The sequence below is a fragment of the Ochotona curzoniae genome, unplaced genomic scaffold (assembly GCF_017591425.1).
Source record: "Ochotona curzoniae isolate NIBS_2020 unplaced genomic scaffold, NIBS_Ocur_1.0 scaffold_2453, whole genome shotgun sequence".
Lineage (NCBI taxonomy): Eukaryota > Metazoa > Chordata > Mammalia > Lagomorpha > Ochotonidae > Ochotona > Ochotona curzoniae.
Genome location: NW_024467094.1, coordinates 18,768,664 through 18,792,590, shown reverse-complemented (window position 1 = coordinate 18,792,590; position 23,927 = coordinate 18,768,664). Strand labels below are relative to the sequence as shown.

At 52.9% G+C, this 23,927-nt stretch overlaps 2 protein-coding genes across 6 annotated transcripts in view; one reads left to right on the top strand and one right to left on the bottom strand.

The window, feature by feature from the left end:
- Positions 1–1,851: 1,851 nt before the first annotated feature.
- On the top strand, positions 1,852–2,782 carry DUSP14 (dual specificity phosphatase 14). The gene has a single exon (XM_041001622.1). It carries the CDS (start codon positions 1,854–1,856, stop codon positions 2,448–2,450), a length of 597 nt encoding a protein of 198 aa, XP_040857556.1. The 5' UTR covers positions 1,852–1,853; the 3' UTR covers positions 2,451–2,782.
- Positions 2,783–3,902: 1,120 nt separating this feature from the next.
- SYNRG (synergin gamma) overlaps positions 3,903–23,927 on the bottom strand; it is a 68,544-nt gene continuing 48,519 nt past the window's right edge. For 3 of the 5 annotated variants that reach the window (XM_041001618.1, XM_041001616.1, XM_041001619.1), the window contains 8 exons: positions 20,635–21,228; positions 19,125–19,288; positions 18,382–18,435; positions 17,873–17,969; positions 16,236–16,384; positions 7,818–7,928; positions 7,589–7,624; positions 3,903–6,546 (listed from right to left, as the gene is read on the bottom strand). In XM_041001618.1, the coding sequence (XP_040857552.1) occupies positions 6,415–6,546; positions 7,589–7,624; positions 7,818–7,928; positions 16,236–16,384; positions 17,873–17,969; positions 18,382–18,435; positions 19,125–19,288; positions 20,635–21,228 (1,337 nt within the window). In that variant the 3' untranslated portion in view covers positions 3,903–6,414. The remainder of the gene's footprint in view (positions 6,547–7,588; positions 7,625–7,817; positions 7,929–16,235; positions 16,385–17,872; positions 17,970–18,381; positions 18,436–19,124; positions 19,289–20,634; positions 21,229–23,927) is intronic. The other 2 variants (XM_041001621.1, XM_041001620.1) reach the window with 2 other exon arrangements.

Genomic DNA, 23,927 nt, shown 5'->3' with positions numbered 1-23,927 from the left:
GCCCAGGGCCGTCCACGACTGCTTCCCCAGGCCACAGGCAGGGAGCTGGAAGGGAAGCGGGGCTGCCGCGATTAGAACCGGCGCCCATATGGGATCCCAGGGCGTTGAAGGCGAGGACTTTAGCCGCTAGGCCATGCCGCCGGGCCCTGTATCCATCATTTTCAGCTCAGGCTTTTACTTTCCTCCAGCACTGCTAAGTGTGATGGGCACTTGCTGGGAGAGGGTGCTTGTGCTCCTGCATTGAGGAGTTAGGGGGCCAACAGGAAGACAGGAGACGTGAGCTGGTTCTGGGCGCTGATGCCCCCTGTGGGTGGTGCTCGGGGCTGTCCTGGTCACCCTCCTAGGCCCTCCCCGCCCCCGCCGTCTCCTGCAGGCCTGCCTTGAGGCCTTGGTGGCATTTGCTGGCCTCCTCTCCCCCTGCAGCGCAGCCTGGTACCTGTGGGTACGGGGGAGACCCCAGCTCACTGCTGCATCTCTTACAGGTATTGGGAGCATTTTGAAGTGCCTTAGGTTTTCATCGTGATGTTATGCTCTGATTTATCACCTGTAAAAAATTTGTTATTGCCAAAACTGTGCTTAACATTGGTCATGTCATGGTTTATGTCATTCATGAAAAGCTAAGGCTTAGGTGACATTTCTTGCTGGCTCGTTGTCTAGATGCACATCAGAGCTATTTAGCTGATCTTCTGTTTGCTGAACTTGCTGCAGCCAGCCTGATTTAGGGATCCTTTCTCTCGTACTTCCTGACCGGCTGCATCTGTGCTTTCTCATCTTCTGCAGGTCTCACTGGCTGAGTCCACGGGAAGCAGCCCACTCGGGACCTTCTCCACCCGGACCAAGGGCTACCTAACGTGTGCCCCGGAGCCCTCAGCGAGTGAGTACGACCCGTACCACCAGTCAGGGGCATCCGGGGGCCCTGAGGCCTGGCTTCCCTGGGGTCCCCAGGTGGGCACGGTGCAGACCACTGGGATTCTGTACTGAGGGAAGACAGGCCTCAAGATATCAGAGCCCAGTATTGTTAGAATTAACATTCATAGCTAAAGATCTACATCCGCTCATAAACTACCTACACATTCTGACACTCACCTAGAGCCAGTAAGGAATTCAGAATTAGCTGAAGAAGGCAGAGTTCTCATTTAGGCACACACCCAGGCCTGAAATGGTAAAACCTTTGGCTTCCAGACTTTGGAAATGCCACAGCACAGGTCATCTCTTTCCACATCTCAAATGTGACACGATCACAGAGAGCTTACTTAAAGAGTTCTAAGGGGTATCAGATTTTTCTATTTAAAGATTTTGATTGAAAAATAGAGCTCATCCATCTGCTGGTTTACTTCCCAAATGGTTTTAACAGTCAATGCTGGCCCAATCTGAAGCCAGGAGCTGCTTCTGGGTCTCCTGTGTGGCTGTGGGGGCCCAAGTACTTGGGCCGTCTCCTGCTGCTTTCCATTAGCAGGGAGCTGGATAGGAAGTGGAGCAGCAGGGAATCCAACTAACACCCAAATGGGATTTTACTCTGCCACAGCACCAGCCCAAATAAATTTCCTTCTAACTAAAGCCCAGCACCCCTTGAGAAAGAGCAGGACCCCGTAGACAAGTTTTTGCCTGAACTTTTCAACAACTTCCTCTTGTGTTTTCACCAGTCACCAGAGCCAAATTTTGCCTTAGCTTCCTAGGCTGCTTTTCTTGTTAGAACACTGTTACAGACCCACACTGCAGCAGGCTGGGACGAGTGGGTGCTGACAGATACCTGGTTTTGCAGGAAGGAGGCTGCCGTTCCGAGTCCTGCGCGGAGGAGAGCGGACCACTCAGTCTTGCCCGCCGACCATGCGCGTGTGACCGCTGGCTTCTTCATGGGCTCCCGAGGTCACAGCACGCTCCCGCGGACTCTCACGGCTCCTCGGATGATTGCCGAGGGAGACGTGGGAGGCGTCGCGCAGATCACCTCCTCGCTCTTCCTGGGCAGGGGCAGTGTGGCCTCCAACCGGGACTTCCTGCAGTCTCGGGGCATTACGTGCATCGTGAATGCGACCATCGAGATCCCCAATTTCAACTGGCCTCAGTTCGAGTACGTTAAAGTGCCTCTGGCTGACACGCCCCACGCCCCCATTGGGCTGTACTTTGACTCCGTGGCCAACAAGATCCACAGCGTGAGCAGGAAGCATGGGGCTACCTTCGTGCACTGCGCTGCGGGGGTGAGCCGCTCGGCCACTCTGTGCATTGCTTACCTGATGAAATTCCACCACGTGTGCCTGCTGGAGGCCTACCGCTGGGTGAAGGCCCGGAGACCCGTCATCAGGCCCAACGTGGGCTTCTGGGGGCAGCTGATAGACTACGAGCGCCAGCTCTTCGGGAAGTCCACGGTTAAGATGGTGCAGACCCCTTACGGCATTGTCCCAGATGTTTACGAGAAAGAGTCCCGCCACCTGATGCCTTACTGGGGGCTCTAACGCTCCCGCAGCCTGGGCGAGCAGCTGTCCCATGGCTGACTTTTGATTCACCCTCACGTCTTTCTACACTGCAGGTGTTCAAGTTTACTTTAAGAAACAGGGAGGGGCGGGACTAAGGGGAATGCATTTGCTGCTAGTGACATTTTTAAAACTAGCATTTTGGAATAGCATTTACAAAAAAAAAAAAAAAAAAAACTTCAACGGGCTTTTGCTCATTTGTAACAGTTTAACCACCCAGTTTTGCTCTGCGTGCGGCACCTTTCAGCACCATGGCAGGTGCGGAGGCGCTCCGTGCAGAAAGCCCGCCGGGCCTGATCAAGCCCGGGGAGACCAGCTTCGCCCCGGGCTGCTGACCAGACGTGCCTGGGGAAGAGGAGTTCCAGCCGCAGTCTCTACGGGGGTGGTTTTCTACACCTTCACCTCTACTTAGTGACTCTGTAAGTTAAAATAAGCCTTTACTATTAGGTAATTACAATGAAATCTGTTACAAAGACCCTTTGAATTTGTTCCCCAGGGCATTAGCATTATTTTTTAATAAATATCTGCATAAGACTTTTTTTTTGTTTTTTTACTAGTTTTACTGATGTGTATTCAAGAAACAAAAACTGCCAAGTCTGTTATAGCTCTTGGGACAAGTATTAACGCTAATTTCAAGTAGATACCCCAACACTCCACATCCTTGAAAAGCATTTACAATTGTGGGGTAACGGGGCAGAGCATGCGCTCTGAAACAACGGTCTAACTTCACTCCTCCCTCACTCAAAGGGATGCACTGAAGTAGTGAGTCCTCCATTAAGGAAATGTTTTTGATATAAGATGTGCTCTATTAACACATCCCAAATGCCCAAGCCCACACTTGACCTGCCAGGCTGCTGGGCAGCCTCAGGGGGGCACCAGGTTGCTCCTTTCCCTTGGGTATGACAGTCTCCTGAAGTCTGTCCAGATAATCAAGGCCAGTGTCAAACACTGTCAGATGGTTCCAGATTGCCTATCTGTGGCTTCATTGTCCAGCTCCCTGGTCTATTTTGGGACAAAGTCAGATCTCACCAGTAGCTCCACACTAACACAGGCTGGCATCTTCCAGCTCTTACCTGGGCTGTGGCAGGGGTTTCCCCACCAGGGCTCTAACATGTACCCACTCTTTTCGAAGTATGCATCACTAGTGCCTAAGTAGGAACAATAAAATGAGAGAGCAGAGGGACCAACAAATGCGACATCAACACATGAGCAGAACGATCCGGAGAGCCGAGGACTTCTTTCCTATGAAGCCAAGCTTAAAAACACAAGATAACCTCAGGCTGTTGGTTCTGAAAGATGACGTCATGACGTCCTGTAGGAAACCTGGCCCTGGCGTCCCCGCCTTCCCAGTCCGAGCGCTCTCACTCTTCCTCCTAGTGACTCACGTCCATCTCGAGTCTGAACCAGCTAGGACAAGAGAAAGTGCACGTGACGTTTTTGTGCGATTTGTTTTTACTTCTAATAGAGTTCAACAAGTGGTTACCTCAGGAAAGGCCCTGAACATATTTTACAGGGCAAGCTTTATAAGGTCTAAATTTACGTGCAAAGGTCAGAAGCCACACCGCCTTATAATACTGGACCAAGTTGCACAGCCGCACACAAGGCCCCCGCATCCACTGGTTCATGCGGCCATGACTAAACACGGAGCTGCTGCGCATGAACTGACAACACAGAAGGGAAATCGGGCAAGTCAAAGTTTGTCATTCAGAAAGGCGTGTTTTTCATCTCTGGGCTTTGCTTTCATCGTGGCTTAAGCTTCATCTCCTCACCTTAGGTTTGCAGGAGAACTTTCCAGTGCTGTTACTTGGTACACATACAGGCTCCACGCCAGTCGCCCTGCACCCTGACTGCTGTACTCTGCAAGGCAGCTGTCCGACTTAGCAGGGCGGAGGCCCCCCGACGGCAGGCCCCGAGCAGAGTGGGCGCTTCACGTGTCTGCGGGGCACAGCTTTCCAAAGCTAGAAAAGCACTAAGAAAACGGGCACGCAGGAACATCCTTCCACAGCTCGGAGCATACCTTCCACAAAATATTCAAATACCTTAAAATATGCAAACCATAGGAAATGCTAACTCCAAAATGTCACGTGACCACCATGCCGATCTATCTGTACCTTGTTCATCTCAAGCATGTCCAAACAAAAGTTACACATCAACCCATAAAATGTTTTAAAGACCAAACATAGAAAAGTGCTTATTAATCACCATTCAAGTCCAGAAATGAGGCCGCCTGACATGATACACAGTGTGGAAAATACGTAACCTTGGTTACCGTTTCCAAGGACACCCTCAGCTAACAAGGGAAGAGCTTAGGTGAAGTCAAAAGCAGCCAGGGATTCACTTGAATGAATGTGGGTTCAGAAAGCCAGCACAGGGGGGTGCCACACTCCCAGGTCCTGAAAGAGGAAAAGCCTTGGGGCCTGTTCGCAGCAGAGGCTTTTGTTGCCATCTGAGAGCTTTCCTTTGTCCCTCCTGTGGCTGTACTAACCGTGCCACCCCCAGGAAGGACAGCTGTGACTACTCGGGCACTGCCAAGGTGGGTGCATGGGCCTCCGGCACAGCCTGTGCCCAGCTGGCTGCCAGTGGAGTCACTACCAGGGCATCGTCCCTGGCCCACGGCTCCCCTGGGTCCCTCCTATCAAGACACGCAGCATCAGCTGCTGCAGGTGAGCCAAGCCGGTGAGCACTTCCCTGCATCCTCCCGGTCACAGCCAGGCCAGCTGAAGTCTCCGCAGGTGCCCGCAATAAACACTGCCCCTCGTGGGAGAAGGTGTGAAAGATATAAGATGGGGACAGGACGGCTCCCTCAGTGTTGGTCCTGAGATGCGAAAAACCCACAGGTAACTGTCAGCAGAAGTCAAAGGCTGCCTGCAGTTTGCAGGTTACCTGGGTCAGACACTATGACACACAGAGGAGCATGTGTGCCCCAACACCTCTTCATGAAACATGCAACCCAAATTCAGAGAAGCTTATGTTCTAGCTTGTTCTTCCTGGGAACAACATGGCCCTTGACCGCTGGCTTTCACTCCTGATTTAATGCACTTGGTTTCAGTGGCAGAGACGATCTTGACATCAGCACGAGCGATTCCTTGGCGCTCTGTCTTACCGGCTTCCCTCCGGGGCTTCTAGGTCACAACCACATCCCATTCCCTTCTGACCAGGCCAGTGACTTCCTGGGCCTCCCAGTGGCCACCCGGGTGGGCCTGCGCTGGTCCTTAGAACCCCGTGAAGGGATTGCACACACTGCCTTTCCACACCTTCCCTGAAAAAACACCATGTTTGGAGTCTGTGGGCAAAACGCTGTTTCTCCTTCCTTGAACGTGGCTCCAGGCCCGGCGCAGGCACAGCAGGGAGAGCGCAGGAGAGGCACGGAGTGTGGGCACCCAGCTCAGGTGTGGGCAGGGCGGGATCTCTGCAGAGTGGCCCCGCTCAGTGCAGGGGGACAGCACACGGGGGTAACTGCACCTGCCCCGTTCCTTCCCCTCAGCTCCCAACGAGCCGCAGCGACGCGTGCGTTCTGACTGCACGGGCGTGCTCCGCATAGACTCCGGCACGGGCTGGGAACAGTCTGGCTCGTCCCAGTCCTGCCATGCTAACGTGTTTGTCTTCAAGAGTTCATTCTTCACAGTTTCAAAGTGTTCCTCAAAGAAAACGGTGGTCCACATTTTAAAATAACTTAGGAGAACTAGAGCTGAGCAGGCAGTGCCACGTGCAGCCTGGGTGCGGCAGTCCCGACGCCTGGGCCGGGCCAGCGGGGGCCAGGGAGTCCCCGAGGGGTGGCCGCGAGTGCTGCCATCACCCCGCTTACCTCTTGGGGGGATCTGTCAAGGCTTTGTGGAGATGAACTTTGCTGAACTCACATTTTATTGGTTCCTGGGCATCCCATGGGTGCACATGCACATGTGCGCACGCGCACACACACGCAGCTGGTGCACCACAAAGGAGTCCTTCAGAGCAAATCAGGCAGGATGAGGCCAGGAGGTTTAGGTTCAACACAATTGATCCAGAAGTTGGCACAGCTGGCGTGATACTGGTGCCCTCCATATGCCAGCTTGAAGCTGTCAGTCTCCGAGTTGAATGCCTGCCAGAGAGAGAAACATGGGGCACGTCAGGCTCTCCTGCACCCCGAGCTGCTCGTCGCTGACACAGGCGTCTCCCCAGGTCAGAGGCGCGGGCCCAGAACGACACGGACAGAAGCCAGGCAGGCAGCTGCGGGATTCAGCCCGAGCGGGAGCTACCGGAACAGCCTTGCCATCAGCCTCCACTGCTGTGAAGGGTCTAGGGGGACAGGAGCGCCCCTAACATGGGAACAGCCAAGGGGAGAGGGAGAGTGTGTGTGAGTTGGTGGGGGAAGTGGGGGCTTCTCTCCCTGTGAGGACAGGGGAGCGCCCGACGCGGGGACAGCCAGGGGCAGTGTGTGTGTGTCGGTGGGGGACAGGGGACTCTCCTCTCCCTGTGCTGAGGGAAGCCCTCGTCCCGGGGCTGGGTTCCGACTGGAGCAAGCACTTCCTTCCATCTCCGTGGTGAGCGCAATGCTGAGCTCGGGAAAGAGCAGGTAACAGGGCCGGGCTAGATGCCGCAGCCATGGGGCCTGAACCCATATCGCTCACCGAGTCCAGAGGTTGGAGTTTGGGAAAACTCAGTGGACTTCAGGCACATGGGGATGACTCCCAGGTGAGCGGCAAGTGAACGACAGTCACCAGGGCAGAGGGGCCCAAACCTGGACCCCTTCCTGGAGGCTGTCCTCCAGGCACTACCTGCATGCAAACAGGACTCAGCACGCCACACAGGAGCCCTGCTGCCCGCGGCTGACTGCTCAGCTGCTGCTCTGTGTGAGGATGCCATCTGCTCTTGCAGAAAGTGCTCTTTCTGCTACCTTGTTCACTGCAGGAAAAAATGCCTGCAACGCCACAAGCCACCAAGGAGACACAAGCACGCACGTGAGACAGAAGCAGACCCACACAGCCGTGTTAGTTGATTGAATCAGACATTATGGAAACACACATGACTCAGTGACAAATTTGTGATTGGAACGGTGTAGGATGGCAACGGAATCATCCGACTCGCCTTCCACACTCAAAATTAAGATGGAGACGCTAAGGTAACGTGGAAGTGGGTCATACTTTTTTAGGATGTTCCTCTGCAGGCTTCTCTTCTCTCTGAAATAATGTTGAAACCACAAGGTCATCAGGATTGGCAGAAGCGGGCCTCTGGCCCCACACCGACCCCTACAGGCCGCCTCTGCCGGCAGGGAGCGCCCCCAGCTGCCCAGGGGAGCAGTGGGCCGGTCTGTCATCTTTCCAGCAAGATAAGGTTGTGGCCCAGGTCCTGGGAGGAGGCTGTGTGACTCACCTTGCTTCGGGAGTCCACGTTCAGGAGGCACAGCCCACAGGCAAGCTCCTGGGCGTTTTTGATCCCAGGCCGCAGCATGCAGGAGGAAAAATCCAGTGAGTTTTCATCCGGCTGTGGAGGTAAGACACACAGTCAGCGGCCAGCCGGCTGCATGCCGTGCTTTCCCGCCCCGACCCTGTCGGCAGGAGCCCAGCAGCAAACTCGGGGCCTCTCACCCTGTAAGAGAGAACTTCATTTCTCAGCTGCTTTCCAAGCACGTGCTATGTGCTAGGTGCCAGGAATGCCAGCCCGAGTCAAAACTGTCTCCTGTCCTTGGAAAACTCAGAGCCCAGGGCAGGAGCCGGGCAACCAGGGGTGGGCCTTGGGGAAGCGGGGGAGCCAACCCAAGGGGCACTGCTGAGTTCTCAGGGGGAGTCCTCACAAGGCATCCCTCACTTCCAGCTGGGCTTGGCAAGGTGGGCAGGGGAGAATTTGTAAGAAAAACTTTTTTAAAAACCAAATTGAGTTGGCTTCCTTGTTTCCTTCCTTCCTTCCTCCCTCTCCTTCTTTCTGATTTATTTTTATTGCCAACTCAGATATACAAAGAGGAGAGAGAGAGGAAAGTCTGCTGATACACTCCCAAAGTGACTACAATGGCCAGAGCTGAGCTGACCTGAAGCCAGGAGCCAGGAACCTCTGGGTCTCCCACAGGGGTGCAGGATCCCAAGGCCTTGGGCTGTCCCCCACCACTCTCCCAGGCCACAAGCAGGGAGCTGGATGGGAACCAGAGCCCATATGGGATCCTGGCGTATACAAGGGTAGGACTTCAGCCACTAGGCTATCATGCTGGGCCCAAGAAAAACTTTTTAAAAGATTTCTTTTTATTTGAAAGAGGCAGACAGGGGTAGATGTAAAGAGAGGGATGCCCCCTACTGCTTCATCTCCCAGTGGCTGCAGCAGCCAGGGCTGGGCCAGGCCGAGGCCAGGCGCTTTATCTGAGTTTTCTACATGGGTGCAGGGGCCCAAGCTCTCTGGCCAGTTCCACCACTCTCCTAGGCACATCAGCAGGGAGCTGGATTAGGGCTAGAGCATCCACACAGCCAGCATCGCAGGCACAGGCTTATCCTGCTGTGCTACGCTGCAGTGCAGGTCCCTGTCCTGGTTTTTTCATTTTAATTTTTAATTAGTTTCTAACAGATTCAATACAGTCTACAAACTTTAACACCAGAAGGATGCCCCCTCTCTCTCGAGGGAGGGATATTCTATGTAGAATGAGAAGCAAGGCATAGGCTTCTGAGTCAAGACGGGGCATGGGAAGAATCCAGAGCATTCGAGAAATGACATGTTAATAAGGTCTCATACACAAAACGTTCATATTAGGATTATTCATCCAAGCCTAACCCGGAAGCAGAACAAGTTCCTGTCAGCAAGAAAATGGATGAGCAAATAGTGGTAAGTTTATGCAATGGAAGATCAGGTAGCAATCTAAGGACTCCAACGGAATTCTCGAGACTTCATGCTGAGAGGCCATAACCGAGAACCCAGTTACACACAGTGCACAAAGAGGCAACTGGGGTGAGAAGGCAGGGGAGTGGGCACCTGAAATCAACCTGGGACTCACGAGGGAGACACAGGGGGACTCGGAGGAGCGACACAAGCAGCCCAGGCCCTGACTGGCACGTGCATGGAGTGGCATCTGTCAGAGCTGATCAAAGCACTTTGCGTCTGTGCAGCCCACTCTAAGCTGCTCTTCAGTTTAAAATATCTGAGCAGGGGGCATGGCGCGATAGCCTAGTGGTTAAAGTCTTCACCTTGAATGTGCTGGGATTCCATATGGGTCCCAGTTGTAATCCTGGTAGCTCCACTTCCCATGCAATTCCCACTTTCCCTGCTTGTGGCCTGGGAAAGCAGTTGAGGCTGCAGGGTCCCAAGGCTTTGGGCCATCCATGTGGGAGACCCAGAAGAGGATCTTGGCCGTTGCAGTCACTTGAGGAGTGAATCATTGGACGGAAGATATTTCTGTCTCTCCTCCTCTCTGTATATCTCTGACTTTGCAATAAAAATAAATAAATCTTAAAAGAAAAATCCGAGTAGGGCCCAGCACAGAAGTCTAGTGGCTAAAGTCCTCACTTTACATGCACTAGGATCCCACATGGATGCGAGCTAGTGTTCTAGCTGCTCCACTTCCCATCCAGCTCCCTGTCTATGGCCTGGGAAAGCAGTTAAGGTCGGCTCAAAGCCTTGGGACCCTGCACCTGCCTGGGAGACCCGGAAGAGATCCTCGCTCTTGGCTTTGGATTGGTGCAGCACTGGCTGTTGCAACCACTTGGTGGCTGAAGTAGTGGATGGAAGATCTTTGTGTGTAAATCTGACTTTCCAATAAAAATAATAAAAGAATATATAAGTAAGAAAAAGGAAAAGATCCCAAGGGTGTGTTTTTTTGTTTTTTCTTTAAATATTTGTTTGAAAGGCAGAGTTGCAGAGACAGGCAGACAGCTATCAACTGACATGCTTTTGGTTGGTTCACTGCCCACATGGCTGCGATGGCCGTGGCCGGGCCAGATCACAGTCAGGAGTGTCACCCAGGCCTCCCGCCTGGGGGGGACAGGGCACAGGCACATGGACTAGGCCTCTCTGCTGCTTACCCAGCTCACCTAGGGAGAACTGGAAGTGGAGCAGCCAGACTTGAACTGGTGCCCATACTGGGATGCTGGCATCTCAGCTGGTCGCTTAACACACAGAACCACAGTGCTGGTCTCAAGATTTGAATTTTTAATTTTTTAAAATAGCTAGATCAACACTATGTCAATTAATTCCATAACGATATATATAGTTGCTGCTGGGGCTTTTAATTGATTGGGATCTTGCTCTCTTGGCCCTACCTTCAGACCGGAGAAGGTCTCCCCCAAGAAGCAGATGAACTTATCTGGATAATAAGATGCTGGACTCTATGCTTGGTATATGCTTACAATGAAGGTGTCTCAACTGAACTTGGACTGTGGTCTCACAACAAGGTGGAGGAGCCCACCATGGGGGGAGGGTTGGGGGAAATCCCAGTACCTATGGAACTGTGTCTCATAATACAATGTAATCAATAATTTAAAAAAAAAAAACATGGAAGTAGAAAAATTTTTTTTTTCTTGAAAATAGAAAAAAAAATAGCTAGATCAGTTTATTTGGCTTAGAGGACATATGTCCTAGAGCAAAACCTCTCCACTTGGGCACCGCTGACATTCCAGCTGGGGATTCTGCGCAGAAGCAGCTTCCGCACTGCGAGATGGTTAGCATGAGTCCACGCTTCCTCCAGGGCAAAGTCACGCCTTCTCCCACTGAGAACTGACTTTTCCTAAGGGCCACAGATTAAACCAGCAGGAACCAGTTCTCAGAAGACCTGCTGGGGTGTCATTCCATGGTTGCTTTCACCATGAGTCTGCTTCTGGCATAAATGCTGGCTGTTTCCATGGTAAAGATTAGAACAGCTTAGCCTGTGTGCCCCATGCTTTGGTGCCTTCGCTGCGGAGTCAGATCACAGATCTTGAAAACTGCACCATCTCTCCCGCTTTTGTACCAAGTACACACTAAAGCTTCAGACATTACACACTTCTAAGTTCAAATCTGCATATCCATGTTTTCTCTGTCACGTTCCCAAGTCTAAATAATGAAGCAACCCACCACCAAGCTCCACGTTCTAACACTGGTGAATTCTCCTTCCGTGGCAGGTCTGGAGTCGCCACGTGCAGTCCTAGCAATAGCAGGGCACCCACCTGCCTTGGCTTGTAGACAGCACCACCAGAGCCCGCAGAGATGGCTGTGTTTAAGGTCATTATTCTGTCTCCAAAATGTTGTACCAATGACCAACAGACAAATACATAAAATTTTTAAAAATAGCTATCATTCATAATAAATGATTCTGGAGCCTGATGTGATAGCCTAGTAGCTAAAGTCCTCGCCTTACATGCACTGCGATCCCATATGGACACTGGTTCTAATCCCGGCCACTCTGCTTCCCATCCAGCTCCCTGCTTGTGGCCTGGGAAAGCAGTCAAGGACAGAACCAAAGCCTTGGTACTCTGCAGCCGCATGGGAGACCTGAAAGAGGCTCCTGGCTCTTGGCTTTGGATTGGCTCAGCTCTGGCTGTTGTGGCCACTTGGGGAGTCAATCAATAGACAGATCTTCCTCTCTCTCCTCTTTGTATATCTGACTTTGCATGAAAAATAAATAAGTCTTAAAAAAAAAAAAGAATAAGCGATTCTGTTATCTCACAGCGACAGGAGCTAAGCATCCCGAGGCCCACTGCTCGTTTCCCACAGGAGGCTATGGACAAGCGCGCACTACGCCGAGGATGACGCCGATAGCCTGTGAGGCTTCCACACTGTCCTTTCTCTTAACCAAAGTTTTATAAGGCAAAACTGCTGTCTTGTTTCCCAGATCTGAATGCTTCCTTTGTTCCAAATCCACTGAACTTCAACCCACATCCACAGAAGAAAATCACAGCTAACGATTCACGCGGGAGCCATCATCCCAGCACATCACACTTCACTAGTGGGAGAGGGATGCCTCAGGAACACATGCTTCTGCCACCAGAGGGCGCCCAAGACCATGGATAGAGAGTACTGCCAGCAACGGGAAGTGCTGACTTGCCAGTGTAATGCCAACCCATTAAGGAGGGGATCCCTTACTCAAGCCAGCCAGATGCTGTGGAGACGCCTGCCGGATGGGAGCTCAGTGCCCAGGGGACTCGCAGCTGCTTACTTAGAGCTGCATGGGCCTGAGGACTTCCTCCTGACCACTCGGCTGCCGAGTGCCTGGGCAGCCCAGTGGATGCTGAGGGGGAGGCCAGAGGGTGGCTTGGTGAAGTTGAAGTCTCCTATGACCTCTAGCTCTTCCACCAACACCTGCTGCTGTCTCCAGGAGGCTAAGCAGCAGCTGCTGACCAGTACCTGCCACCCTCCCACGCAGTAGCCACCATCCACTAAGTAAAGTGCAGGTCAGCCTCTGCTGGGGTTTCAGGAGTGACCAGGGCTGTTCTGTCAGCAACAAGCAAAGGAACTCCTGACTTCCCCAGGTGGCAGGTCCTCAACCGCCTGGAGGGACCTGGCTGTGTGGTTCACCATCCCAACTATGAGACTGCAACCAGTGCCTCCGGGTGATGCTGGCCAGGCAGAGAAGCGTGCATGCATAAGGCCCAGGCCCTGCAGATCTGCCTGTAACCAGAGAGCCCAGCAGCCCCAGGGCAGCCCCGTCCAGCAAAGAAAGTCGGAACCGAGTCCTCTCATCTCCTGGGGTCCCTGGAGGCCTGGCCTCGCTAGGGAGGGTAGAGTGGCCACAGGGAGAATAAGGTCCAGCCGTGGTCACTGGGACTGGGCACCTCTTCAACACAGCCCTGGGAGGCTGCCCTGCCCTCCTGCTGGCCTCAGCCCTGGCTCTCTGTGCCAGAAGTGAGGACAAGGTGGGCTGGGAGGATGTGAACTTGGATCCTGAGCTTTGCTGTTGCTCCCCCGATCTGTGGGGCCAGACGGTCACTTCCCCGCTAAGCCCTGGGCAGGTGGCCCCTCACCGCAGACAGCCTGCATATGTCTGTGCTGCAGTCAGCGTAGCTGCTGGGGGGCGGGGGCGGGGGTCAGGCTCTCCAGGCAAAGGCCCAGACCTCGGCAGCCTCTGATCTTGCATTGCTGGGTCACCGTGGCATCTCTTACAGTGACAGGATGTTCTGTTGCTCAGAGACCTGCAGGCCTGAGCATGTGCTGTGGGAGGTGGCGGGGGTGGGGTGGGGTGCGGCAGCCTGCTCTGGGCGACTGGGGACCACCCATCCTCAAGGACCATTCCTGCTGCCTCCTGCACCTGGACTCAGGCCTACAGCTGCAGGGGCTGGACTTGGCCTTGGCCCTGGTACCGGCTACTTGTGAGGGTAATACCGTGTCCCCTGCCAGGCCAATGCATGCTGCCAACTCCCACCCCCAAGATGGTTGCTTGCGGGGACCCCCCTGGAACTCACAGACTTGGAGCGGGGTAGGGTGCAGAAGAGAGGACCCTGACCCTGCCAAACAAGGGCACCTGCTGCTGCCGAAAAGCCAAAGGCCACCGAAGATGCTTCTTTTCTTACACAATCACAGAAACTGTCCCTGTGCCCCTGAGCTCGGGCTCACCGCTGGGAGGCAGCCCTCTAGCCGGGCACTGTCCTGCCGCCAGGATGCTCACACACACGGGCCTGAGCTGTCACTGCCCTGCAGGCACCGCGGCACTGGCTCTCCCTCCCTGCCACACGTTTTTCCCACACGGGGGGGGGGGGGGGGAGGCTCACCAACTCCTCCTCTGCAGCCCTGCCCTTCGGCCTGAGAGATGGGAGGAGAGATGGGACGGCTTGCTGGTTACTTGGCTTGCTGGTTACTGTGTCGAAAGGCTCACCGCTGAAGACAAGGTTGTTCTCTGTGGGTTTTCTCGGTGGGAGACCCCACGACCCTACACCAGAACGCTGGCGGCTCCTGAGGCTGAGCTCACTGCCACACAGTGCCACACGGTGCCACACGGACACACGGAGCAGGGGGCTGCCTGCGCCTGCCTTGCAGCAGCTCCGAGAAAGCGTGCAGCCAGCTGAAGAGCCTCACCGGCAAACGCGAGCACTGGACGGACACACTGCCCGTACACAAAACCTCATTCCTCACTTGGTCTTTCCTTCTTCACTTTGCGTTTCCTGTTATTTCTCTTCTTTCATACATTTCCCTGTTTAAAAAAATTTAATCCAGGGGCTGGAGCTGTGGCAGAGCGGACAAAGCTGCTGCCCGTGATGCTGCCGGGATTAGAACTGCTGAGATCCTATATGAAATTCCGGCATATGCAAAGCAAGGACTTCAGCTGCTAGGCTACGGCACTGGGCCCTGGTGTCTAGTTTTTTTAAAAATTGGAAGGGTCAGAGCAGCATGGGGGCCTAACAAGGTTCATCCTCTGTCTATGGTGCTGGCATTCTGTATGGATGTTGGTTCTAATCCCAGTGGCCCCTCTTTCCATCCAGCTCCCTGCTTGTGACCTGGGAAAGCAGTTGAGGACGGCCCAAAGCCTTGGGACCCTGCACCCGCATGGAAGATCCAGAAGAAGCTCCTGGCTGTGGATCAGCTCAGCTCTGCCTGTTGTGGCCACTTGGGGAGTGAACCAGTAGATGGAAGATCTTTGTCTCTCCTTTTCTCTGTAAATCTGACTTCCCGATTAAAAAAAAAAAGAAGACCACTTAAATCCAGTTTTCTACAAAAATTTATCACCACAGGAAAAGATAAATATACTTTCATCTCTTCTTCTCAAACATTTATATTTCTTTAGTATATTGGCCAGAAGCGCATTTTTTTTGTAAAAAGATAAAACCTGAACAGTATAGTTTTAGGTTATTGTAAAATAGCTTAAGGCGCCAGAACAGAGATTTTGGAATTAAACCCTAAGAACACAACCTTAACAATCAGACCTGTCACCCAGCTACAAGCCGTGTGGACGGGGCTCAGAGCAAAATGGGAAAAAAAAAAAAAAAAGATATACTGAATCACTGGGTTTCTAACTACCGCCAAAGCAAGGGCATCATCAAACTCAACAGCTGTGAATATTTAAAAGTAAAGGTTTACCCAGTAACATATAAAAGAGATGGTAATAAAAGATTTTACTAATCTATTTTTAGGTGGTGGTATATATAAAATGTATTGCACACATGAAGCACTACAGGTGTACAACCGTGCTCTGTTGGCTCCAATGTTGGAACAGCCAAGAGGTGATCACTTCACACACAGACCCCAGAGCAGACCGGCACCTGGCTCACGGCAAAGCCTCCCAGGTAATGAGAGACGTGCAAAGAGCAACCCCAGGCAATCGCTGCACACGTGCTAAGAAACTGAGAGGAGAGCTAGAACACAAGGCAGAGAAACGCGGATTCACACACTGCTGGCAGCACTGTCGGCAGCCGCATGCCACCAGAACAGCTATGGAACAAAGGTGACAACGGTGGCTTACACGTCCTTGCAGGTGCACTCCAAGACACTGTATCCCAAAAGGGGGAGAGCAGTCCCTTCCTTACTCAGATTAGAACTGCTCACAGGAGGGAAAAAACAAAAATAACCCAAAACCATCAGAAAGGTTAAATGAGCAATGTGCTTCCAACGTGACCTAGTGTGTAACTTTCAAATAACGCACGTGAGGACTTCACGGACTTTACTGGAAGTGCAAGAGTTCCAACAAGCACAACAGTGCCCAGCTTTGATCTGCGTTTCTCAGTGAAGAAAGAAGCAGCTGCATTGAGTTGTTTTCCTGTGCTCCTACGTGAGTAAAATGGGCCCCAGAATGATCCAGAAGCCAGTGGGCCAGTGTCCAACTAGCCACCCTTGTCACCACCCTGTGCCCCAGCGGTTGGCCCCGTCCTCCCACACACACCCTGCCTTACAGCTTGAGTTTCCGGAAGGGCTCACCGTGAGCGTGGCGAGGGACATGAAGCCGATGAGGTTGTTCCACACTCTGTCGATGTCCTTCAACAGCTGCTGCAGCTTCTCACTGCACACGGCGGTGGCCTTGATTCCCAGCTCCACGCGCTTGGTGACCCTGTACACCTCAACCACACCTGGTGGGGGAGAGGGCAGGAAGGGGTGAGGGAGATGCAGCTGGATTGGCATCCATGGACGGAGGGCCACGAGCTGTCGCCTGGGACCAGTGTTCACTGGCCAGGGCTCAGAGCCCAGGGCCGTGCTGAATGGGCCACACCATCAGCTCTGCTCCTTCCTAGCCATGGCAAATCATCGAACCTCTTTATACCTCTTCTGCAAAATGGGACAATAACAGTAATGCCTACTTCAAACAACGGCTGCGAAGAGTAAATGGCTGAATATTTAAAAAGACACAAAACAGTTTATTAGCTTTTTAAAATTTTGTTTTCAGTTCTCTTTATAAGTCCCTATATCTGAATCTGGAAACCTCAATAAACTGGCTGAAAATGGGAACAGCACAAGTTCAAGATACTCAAATGTTAACAGCATCACAAAGTAACACCTGCCCTGCTCTGCATCCCAGGGCCGTCTCCCTCCCTCTCCATGCTGAACACAGCACAGCAGGGCTCTCCGTCCTGGTGGCTGGCTCCTTCAAGCGGGTGCCCTCACATTCTAAGGGCAGCCCCAACTGAGTAATGCGCAAGCCAGAGACGGGCACCTCCGGCCTCTCACTCCTGCAGGGCCCCTGCAGCCTCTGACACAGCACGATGGCTTTCCCTTCCTTCCCTGGGGAGGTACGTCTCCTAGGACAAACGAGGGGCTGTCTAAGAGTCTTCTGTAGGTGGCAGGGAAAAGCACCTGCCTGTGTAGAACTGTATCCGGCCAGGGCAACAAAAGCTTTCGCAAGATGGCAGGTGGAGAGCAGAGAACTGGCCCTCACCAGCCACTCTCCTGGCCTAATTTTTTTTAGCACCTGCTAATGTGCCAAGCCCTGGGTCAGGTGTTGGGGGCACAGCAGTGAACATGCCGGACCCCAAACCATGCCTCCTGACTCTTGTAGTAAACGCAAGAATAAGTAAGATATCTAAGACATTAGACGTGACAGGACTCAGGAGATGGGGACCGAGAGGGGATATGACTGGAGCAAGAGTTTCAGGGCAGACTTCATTCAGAAGGTGACGTCAGAGTGAGGATGCGGACGTGATTAGAGAGCAGAATGTAGCTCTGCATTGGATGAGGCCCGAGTTTAGCTGGAGAGGACACAGCTGGACTGGACGGGCTATAGCTGAGAGCAGCCAAGAAGGGAAGCAATCACGGAGGGTGGAGGGGAACAACCCCAGGCATGGGGGGCACCGGTGCAGACGAAACCATTTCATATCCCTCTTACTAGTGACAGTGTTTCCTGAGCCAGGAACACAGGCGTAATTCTGCATTGCTACTGTTATGTACAGAACTTGGGCTATGAAACCGCCACAGACCTCAAGACAAATGGGGTCTGACCTACAAACGCACGTGCTACGTGCTTCAGTCCTATGTAGTGTGTGAGATGGAGCTTTGCCTTTTTAATGTACAGAGAAAAGGAAAATCACACACACAGTACGAGGTTTCAGAACGAAAGAGCGTACCTAATAAATACTCCATGCCTTGAGCTGACTGAATGACCTCTGCGCACACGGAACTACTACTGATCCCGTTCAAGGTGTCATTTGCCTTCTTGATGACCTGCAAGAAATCACATCACCTTAGGTAACCGAGCAAAGTCCTGCAATCTATCTCTGACCCAGAACCCCAGCCAGAGTGGGGACATGTGGGGAGCAAGACCGACCGACCGGCCTGCCTGTGCAACCGCTCAGACAGCCCGGAGGATTCAGCCTAACCTCAGAGAAGCAACATTCCACTTCTCCAGGCGAGTCAGAGCCCTCCAAGCAACGTGCTACTGTCAGCATGGCGAGAGGAGGGGATGCTGACACGCAAACCACCATGGCTTGCAGTGTGGGCGGCCTCACTTGAGGGGCATGACTGCCCCGAGGTGCACTTGGCCCAAGGCCACCCAAGGCAAGCGCACCTGCTGTCCACTCCGACTCAACAAGAGCGGAACACCTCAGCAGGGCCCACAGAGAAGTGACATACTCACCTCCAGGGCACTGCCCAGGCACCGCTGCCACTCATATGCGTATCTCTCACTCTCCTGTGGAGTTCATAAAGACATCTGGGTTAAACGGGCAAGCCTGGAAATCCTCTCTAGGAGACTGGGCCATTCAGAGCTTGGTAGACTTTCCTTTCCATTCAGGTCACTGAGGTCAAGCAGCTTGCCTGTTTGAACCCACTAGTAATTACTTCTGGTTATTAATAACCCTAACACCTGAGCACATGGCCTGTGTATCTGAGGGAGATGACTGCCAGGAGCTTCTTCCTGCTCATGTCGCTGCCCCCACCGTGTCAGCAGCAGTGTAAGCCTGCCTTGTGAGGCCCCCGGCCTCGCCTCCAGTCTGTCAATGTGTGTGCATGTGTGCTGGGCCCAGACTGTATGACGCTGCCCTCTCCTGTCCTTCAAGGGGCCCAACGATGCCCCAAACCAAGAAGTCCTGGTGTTCACTGAGCAGCCCCCAGCACCTCCCTTCTCTCAACCCCAACACAAGTGCAGACTTGGGGCCACTGCCTTCTCCAGGCTGACACCACACTTGGGGTGCTTCTGCCCCAAGGCTCCCTGCTACCATCCCAGAGACCTCGCTCTTGTCCACTGCCTGGTGTCTTTCTGCCCCTTGTTCGCCCGTGGAGAAGCTCACAGTATTTCCTGTTGGGGCTCCCAGCGCTGGCCAGGCTTCCCCTGCCTTGGAGTCCCCATACCCCCACCCCTTTCCGGGTCGGCCTGCTCACCTCCACCTCGCCTGTGAGGTCTTTGTACTTGTCCCGGATGACGGGCAGCGCAGGCTTCTCACTCAGGGTGTTGGAGCGGTCTCGGAAGGGCTGTTCCAGGGCCGGGGCCGGGGAGGAGCGGCTGAGCTCCTTATCGCCGAGGCTCAGACTCCTCTTATGTGATCCTGGAGGAGGAGGACGGACGCACAGCTCAGAACTGCCATTTGGGCGTGGGGCAAGCACAAGCACCCTGGGCCAGCACAGCCCCTTCTTCCAGTAGCAGCTGGGGAAGCTCCTGCTGGAGTCCTCCTGGCCATCCTCTCTCGCCTGGCTTCCCTGCCCAGTGTCCTCAGCCACTTGACTCCGGGCTGTCGCCACCCTGGCACAGTCGTCTGGAGGGTGTGGGCGCCATGGTGCCAGCCAGTCCTCAGCTACGGCTGTCCAGCTGGGCCCCTCAACGGGCCTGTTGAAATGAACCCTCCCCACTGACACAAGATGGACTCAAACACTTCCGTGACTGAATGCCAGTGACTAAGGCAGGTCAGCTGGAGACAGGAAGCGTGGTCCTCTGTAAGACAGTCTAGCTATTGGGCAGTTCTTACTCCACTCCCTCTGACCATCCAGAAGTGGGAATGCAGGTCTACTGCTGCTGGGCACTACAGCTTTTCAAAATCAACTAGAAACCTGACCATGGAATCCAAGTTTTATTTCACATTTAAAAACAAAAAAACCCCAAAAAGACAAAACAAAACCAAACTTGCAAGTACATCAATTCCAGCAGTCCTGCAGGGCAGATGTGCAGCTGATGGCCACCACGGTGGCCGGGGAAGGGTGGAGTTTGCCTCCAACCAAACCCAGAACGGATGGTGGAATTGTGGCAGGCCCCTCAGGCTGGGAGACCACCGCTGCACCAATGAGGCACAGATCCATATCCCCCCACCCATAAGGGCCGAGGCAACCCCGTTTCATCTTCTGTGTCAAGCAGAGCTTAAAAAGCCCCTTCCCCATCTCTTCCGCACTCTTCCTCCTCTGCAGCCCACTCCTTCGTGTGTCTGTCTGTCTGCTGCACGGGGAAGGGCAGCCCGTGACTGTGGTTCCTGTAATAAAGGCCATCTAAACTCTTTTCATATATTTGGCTGAGTTATTCTTTTCCTGGTGGTCTGCGAATCTAACATTTAGCCAGTGGCAAATCTAACAATAGCCAGCCACCACAGCATGGCCTGGGGCTGAGCAACTCTGGCTGTGGCTAGCCAGCAGCAGCCCAGCGGACCTGTTCCCAAGTGGATCACTTCTGTTCCCCCGGGGAGCTTTGGAAAGAGTGCCCGTCTAAGTGAGCAAGCCAGTGAGCCATACTCCATGCCTGTGATTAGCCTCCAAGTGGTTGAACTCAGCTCAATCTTAAGGAAAACTTCGGTACAGCCTATCTGTGGGGCTGAACACTTCACTGCCTATTTGGCTAGGGCACAATGCTTTATTCTCCAGAGAGAACGCCTGACACCCCAGTGGGAAACACCAACACGGGGAGACTCACCTTGAACAGACAGGTCAAAGGTCGCCAGCTCGCTCTTGATCATCTCTTCACTGGATTTCATCTTACTTTGTGATGTGGCTACCAGAAAGTCGAATTTGCTGATTTTGGGTTTTTCGCTTTGGAACTCCCCGAAGTCGTCGGAGCATTCCTTGGGGGTCTCATAGGAGGCACTGCTGGAAGCTGGGCTGAGACACGTGCTCTCCGGGCCTTGCTCGGCGGCGGGCAGGTCCTGCCTCGTGAACTCTTTGTAGTCCCTGCTCTCATATTCCTTTGGCTCGCTGGCCGGCGGGATCGCGTCTTGGAAACTGGCGAAGGCGGGGAAGGCACCGTCGGGCAGCGCATCTTCACTGGAAAAGGTGGAGGCTTTGGAGAGCGAGGCCATGGCGACACTCTCAGAGCTGCCAAAGGAAGTCTCTTGCTTTTGCAGGACGGAGGGGGACGAGGAGGACCCGCTGCCTGCTGAGAGGACAAATGGAGAGGGTTTTCTGCCCTGGGATGCATCCTCCCTGTCTGACCAGTCACAGCTTGTGAGTGAGCTCACTGCAAAATTGCTACTGTAGCTTCCAAAAGCAGCATATTTTAAGTCCTCTATATCTGAAAGGGAAATAAGACCCCGCAGTTAGAGGCAGGCTCATGACCCAGTGCCCTAAACTCCGCACTAGCGACATGCCTGGCAGATCTAGATTTAGATCTGATTTAGACTAGGGCTATGGTGGAGTTAGTTACATTTAGAACATTGCACTAACAATGAAGGGAGCTGGACTGCAAAAATCTGATCTTAAAACAACTTGCATTAGCCTCGAGTTGGCATTTGGATATAGTCACAAAGCATTAATTTCCTTGGATGTGAAAATAATACCCCCCCAAAAAAGTGAGTGATTTCTCTACTAATATATATACACACTTTTTTATGAGTCATTTCATAAATTGTTCTCTTATCATTCAAAATGTGCTTGCACATCCCTGTCTAAAAGTGTCTGTCTTCATTTTGATTTCACTAGAAAATGTTTCTTTTTAAACCCTTTGGTGGAGGATTAAGCCTATAAAGTGGATGGTAGGCATGTTATCACAAAAATTAAAAGGGGAAAAAAAGAAACAAGAGGAGGGGGCGGCCAGGAAGTGTCACTACGGGCTGACCGCTACGCATGGGGCAGTGAAATCTGTCCTCTCTACATCAAACACCTGGCCAAACGAGACACGTGCGACAACGTAAATAAGGGGTGACGTTCCCTCAAAACTAAAGTGGTACTGTCTCCTAAGTTTTCACCAATTATTAGGAATTTTTTTGTGTTTGCTTCAGCAGCACATGTACAAAAATAGAAAATTCTGTCTGAGAAATAAGAGATTTGAATCAAGCAGATACTTACCAGTTTTTTTTTTTTTTTTTCGGTCAGTTTGGATGTCACATTGCTGTGATGGCATATGGGCAAAGACAAAAATCTATTCTACCTTGGGCCTTAAAAAAGCACCAGAGGGGGCCCAGCGGCCATGGCCTAGTGGCTAAAGTCCTCGCCTTGCACGCCCCGGGCGCTGGTTCTAATCCCAGCAGCTCCACTTCCCATCCAGCTCCCTGCCTGTGGCCTGGGAAAGCAGTCGAGGACGGCCCAATGCTTTGGGACCCTGCACCCGTGCGGGAGACCTGGAAGAGGCTCCTGGTTCCCGGCTTCGGATTGGCGCACTACCAGCCGTTGTGCTCACTTGGGGAGTGAATCATGGGACGGAAGATCTTTCTCTCTGTCTCTCCTCCTCTCTGTGTATCTGACTTTGTAATGAATATAAAATAAATCTCAAAAGAAAAAAAAAGCATCAGAGGTCTGTGACTTGCACGGCTCCCATTTCTCTGCCACCCTGTGCCCGACCCCATGCTTTCAAAGGGGGTGCAGCAACTAGGGAACACCAAGTGCCGGGGCAAAGTCACCTCACGTGTCTCCTTCCTGCAGGTGTCATTTCAGAGGTGCACACAGGTTCCTTCACTTGGATGGACCCGCTCGAGCTCGTTCCCGCCACACGCCGTCTGTGTGACCTTCTCAACATCACATGACTGAACCTGGCTTGACCTTGAGCTGGGCAATGCAAACACTGTGCACTGGAGGGGCCATGCGCCCGCAGCCAATAGTGATGGGTGCACCCAAGGTGGCGAGCTACCCGGAGCTGCTGGTGGGGGCTTGGCATGGCGCGGCGGCCTCTACCTTCACTGGACACAGACCCTGAGGTGGGATTCCTTCAAGGTGAAAACCAAAAGCACACTTCTGGGCCCGGCGTGGTGGCCTAGTGGCTAAGGTCCTTGCCTTGCATGTGCCAGGATCCCATATGGGAGCTGGTTCTAATTCCGGCGGCCTCGCTTCTCAGCTCCCTGCTTGAAAAAGCAGTTAAGGACGGCCCAAAGCCTTGGGACCCTGCACCTGTGTGGGAGATCTGGAAAAGGCTCTGGATTGGCTCAGCTCCGGCCATTGTGGCTGCTTGGGGAGTCAATCAATAGACAGAAGATCTTCCTCTCTGTATATCTGACTTTGCAATAACGGTAAAATAAATCTTAAAAAAAAAAAATACACTCCTCAGTGATGTTGCTCAGCAAAGTGCTTCTTACTTGTTTTAAAAAAATGCAGTCTACTGAGGCTTCATGAGGCTGGCAGACTGAGGGCCGAGAAGGCTCAGTGGCAGCCCTTCCCTCAGACACTGTAGACATGTGCTAGGAGGAAAATGCTCCCAGCTTCTGGGGCCTATGTTTGCCACATGAAGTCGGTAAGGAGCACCCTGGGTCTTCACCTTGTTATTGCAGCAACACTGCATGGTTTATAAGAGGCTCACGTACTTTCACATCCCCTTTTAAGTACAGATTTACTTATTTATTCAAAAGCACCGTTACAGTGAAAGAGAAATATCTTCCAGCTACTGGTTCACCCTCCAAATGACCACAGTGGCCAGAACTGGTCCAGGCCAAAGCCAGGAGCTTCATTCAGCTCCCATGTGGACACCGGGTTCAACAGACTTCGGCAATCCCCTGCGGCTTTCCCAGGCCATCATTAAGCAGGGAGCCTGATTGGAAGTGGAGGAGCCGGGTCTAGGAACAGCACCTATACACAGGATACCGGTGCCACAGATGGCAGCTTAATGCACTATGCCACACCGTCAGTCTTTCCATGGCTCTTGTAACAGAAAACTCTAAGTCTCTCTCTAACACTGACTAGCAAAAGGGCACTATAAATTAATAAGGGTGGAAAACACTAGATGGACAATAAGTCAATCAGTGAAAAACAAGTGTCTTGGACAGAATAATAGTGTATTTCAAAATC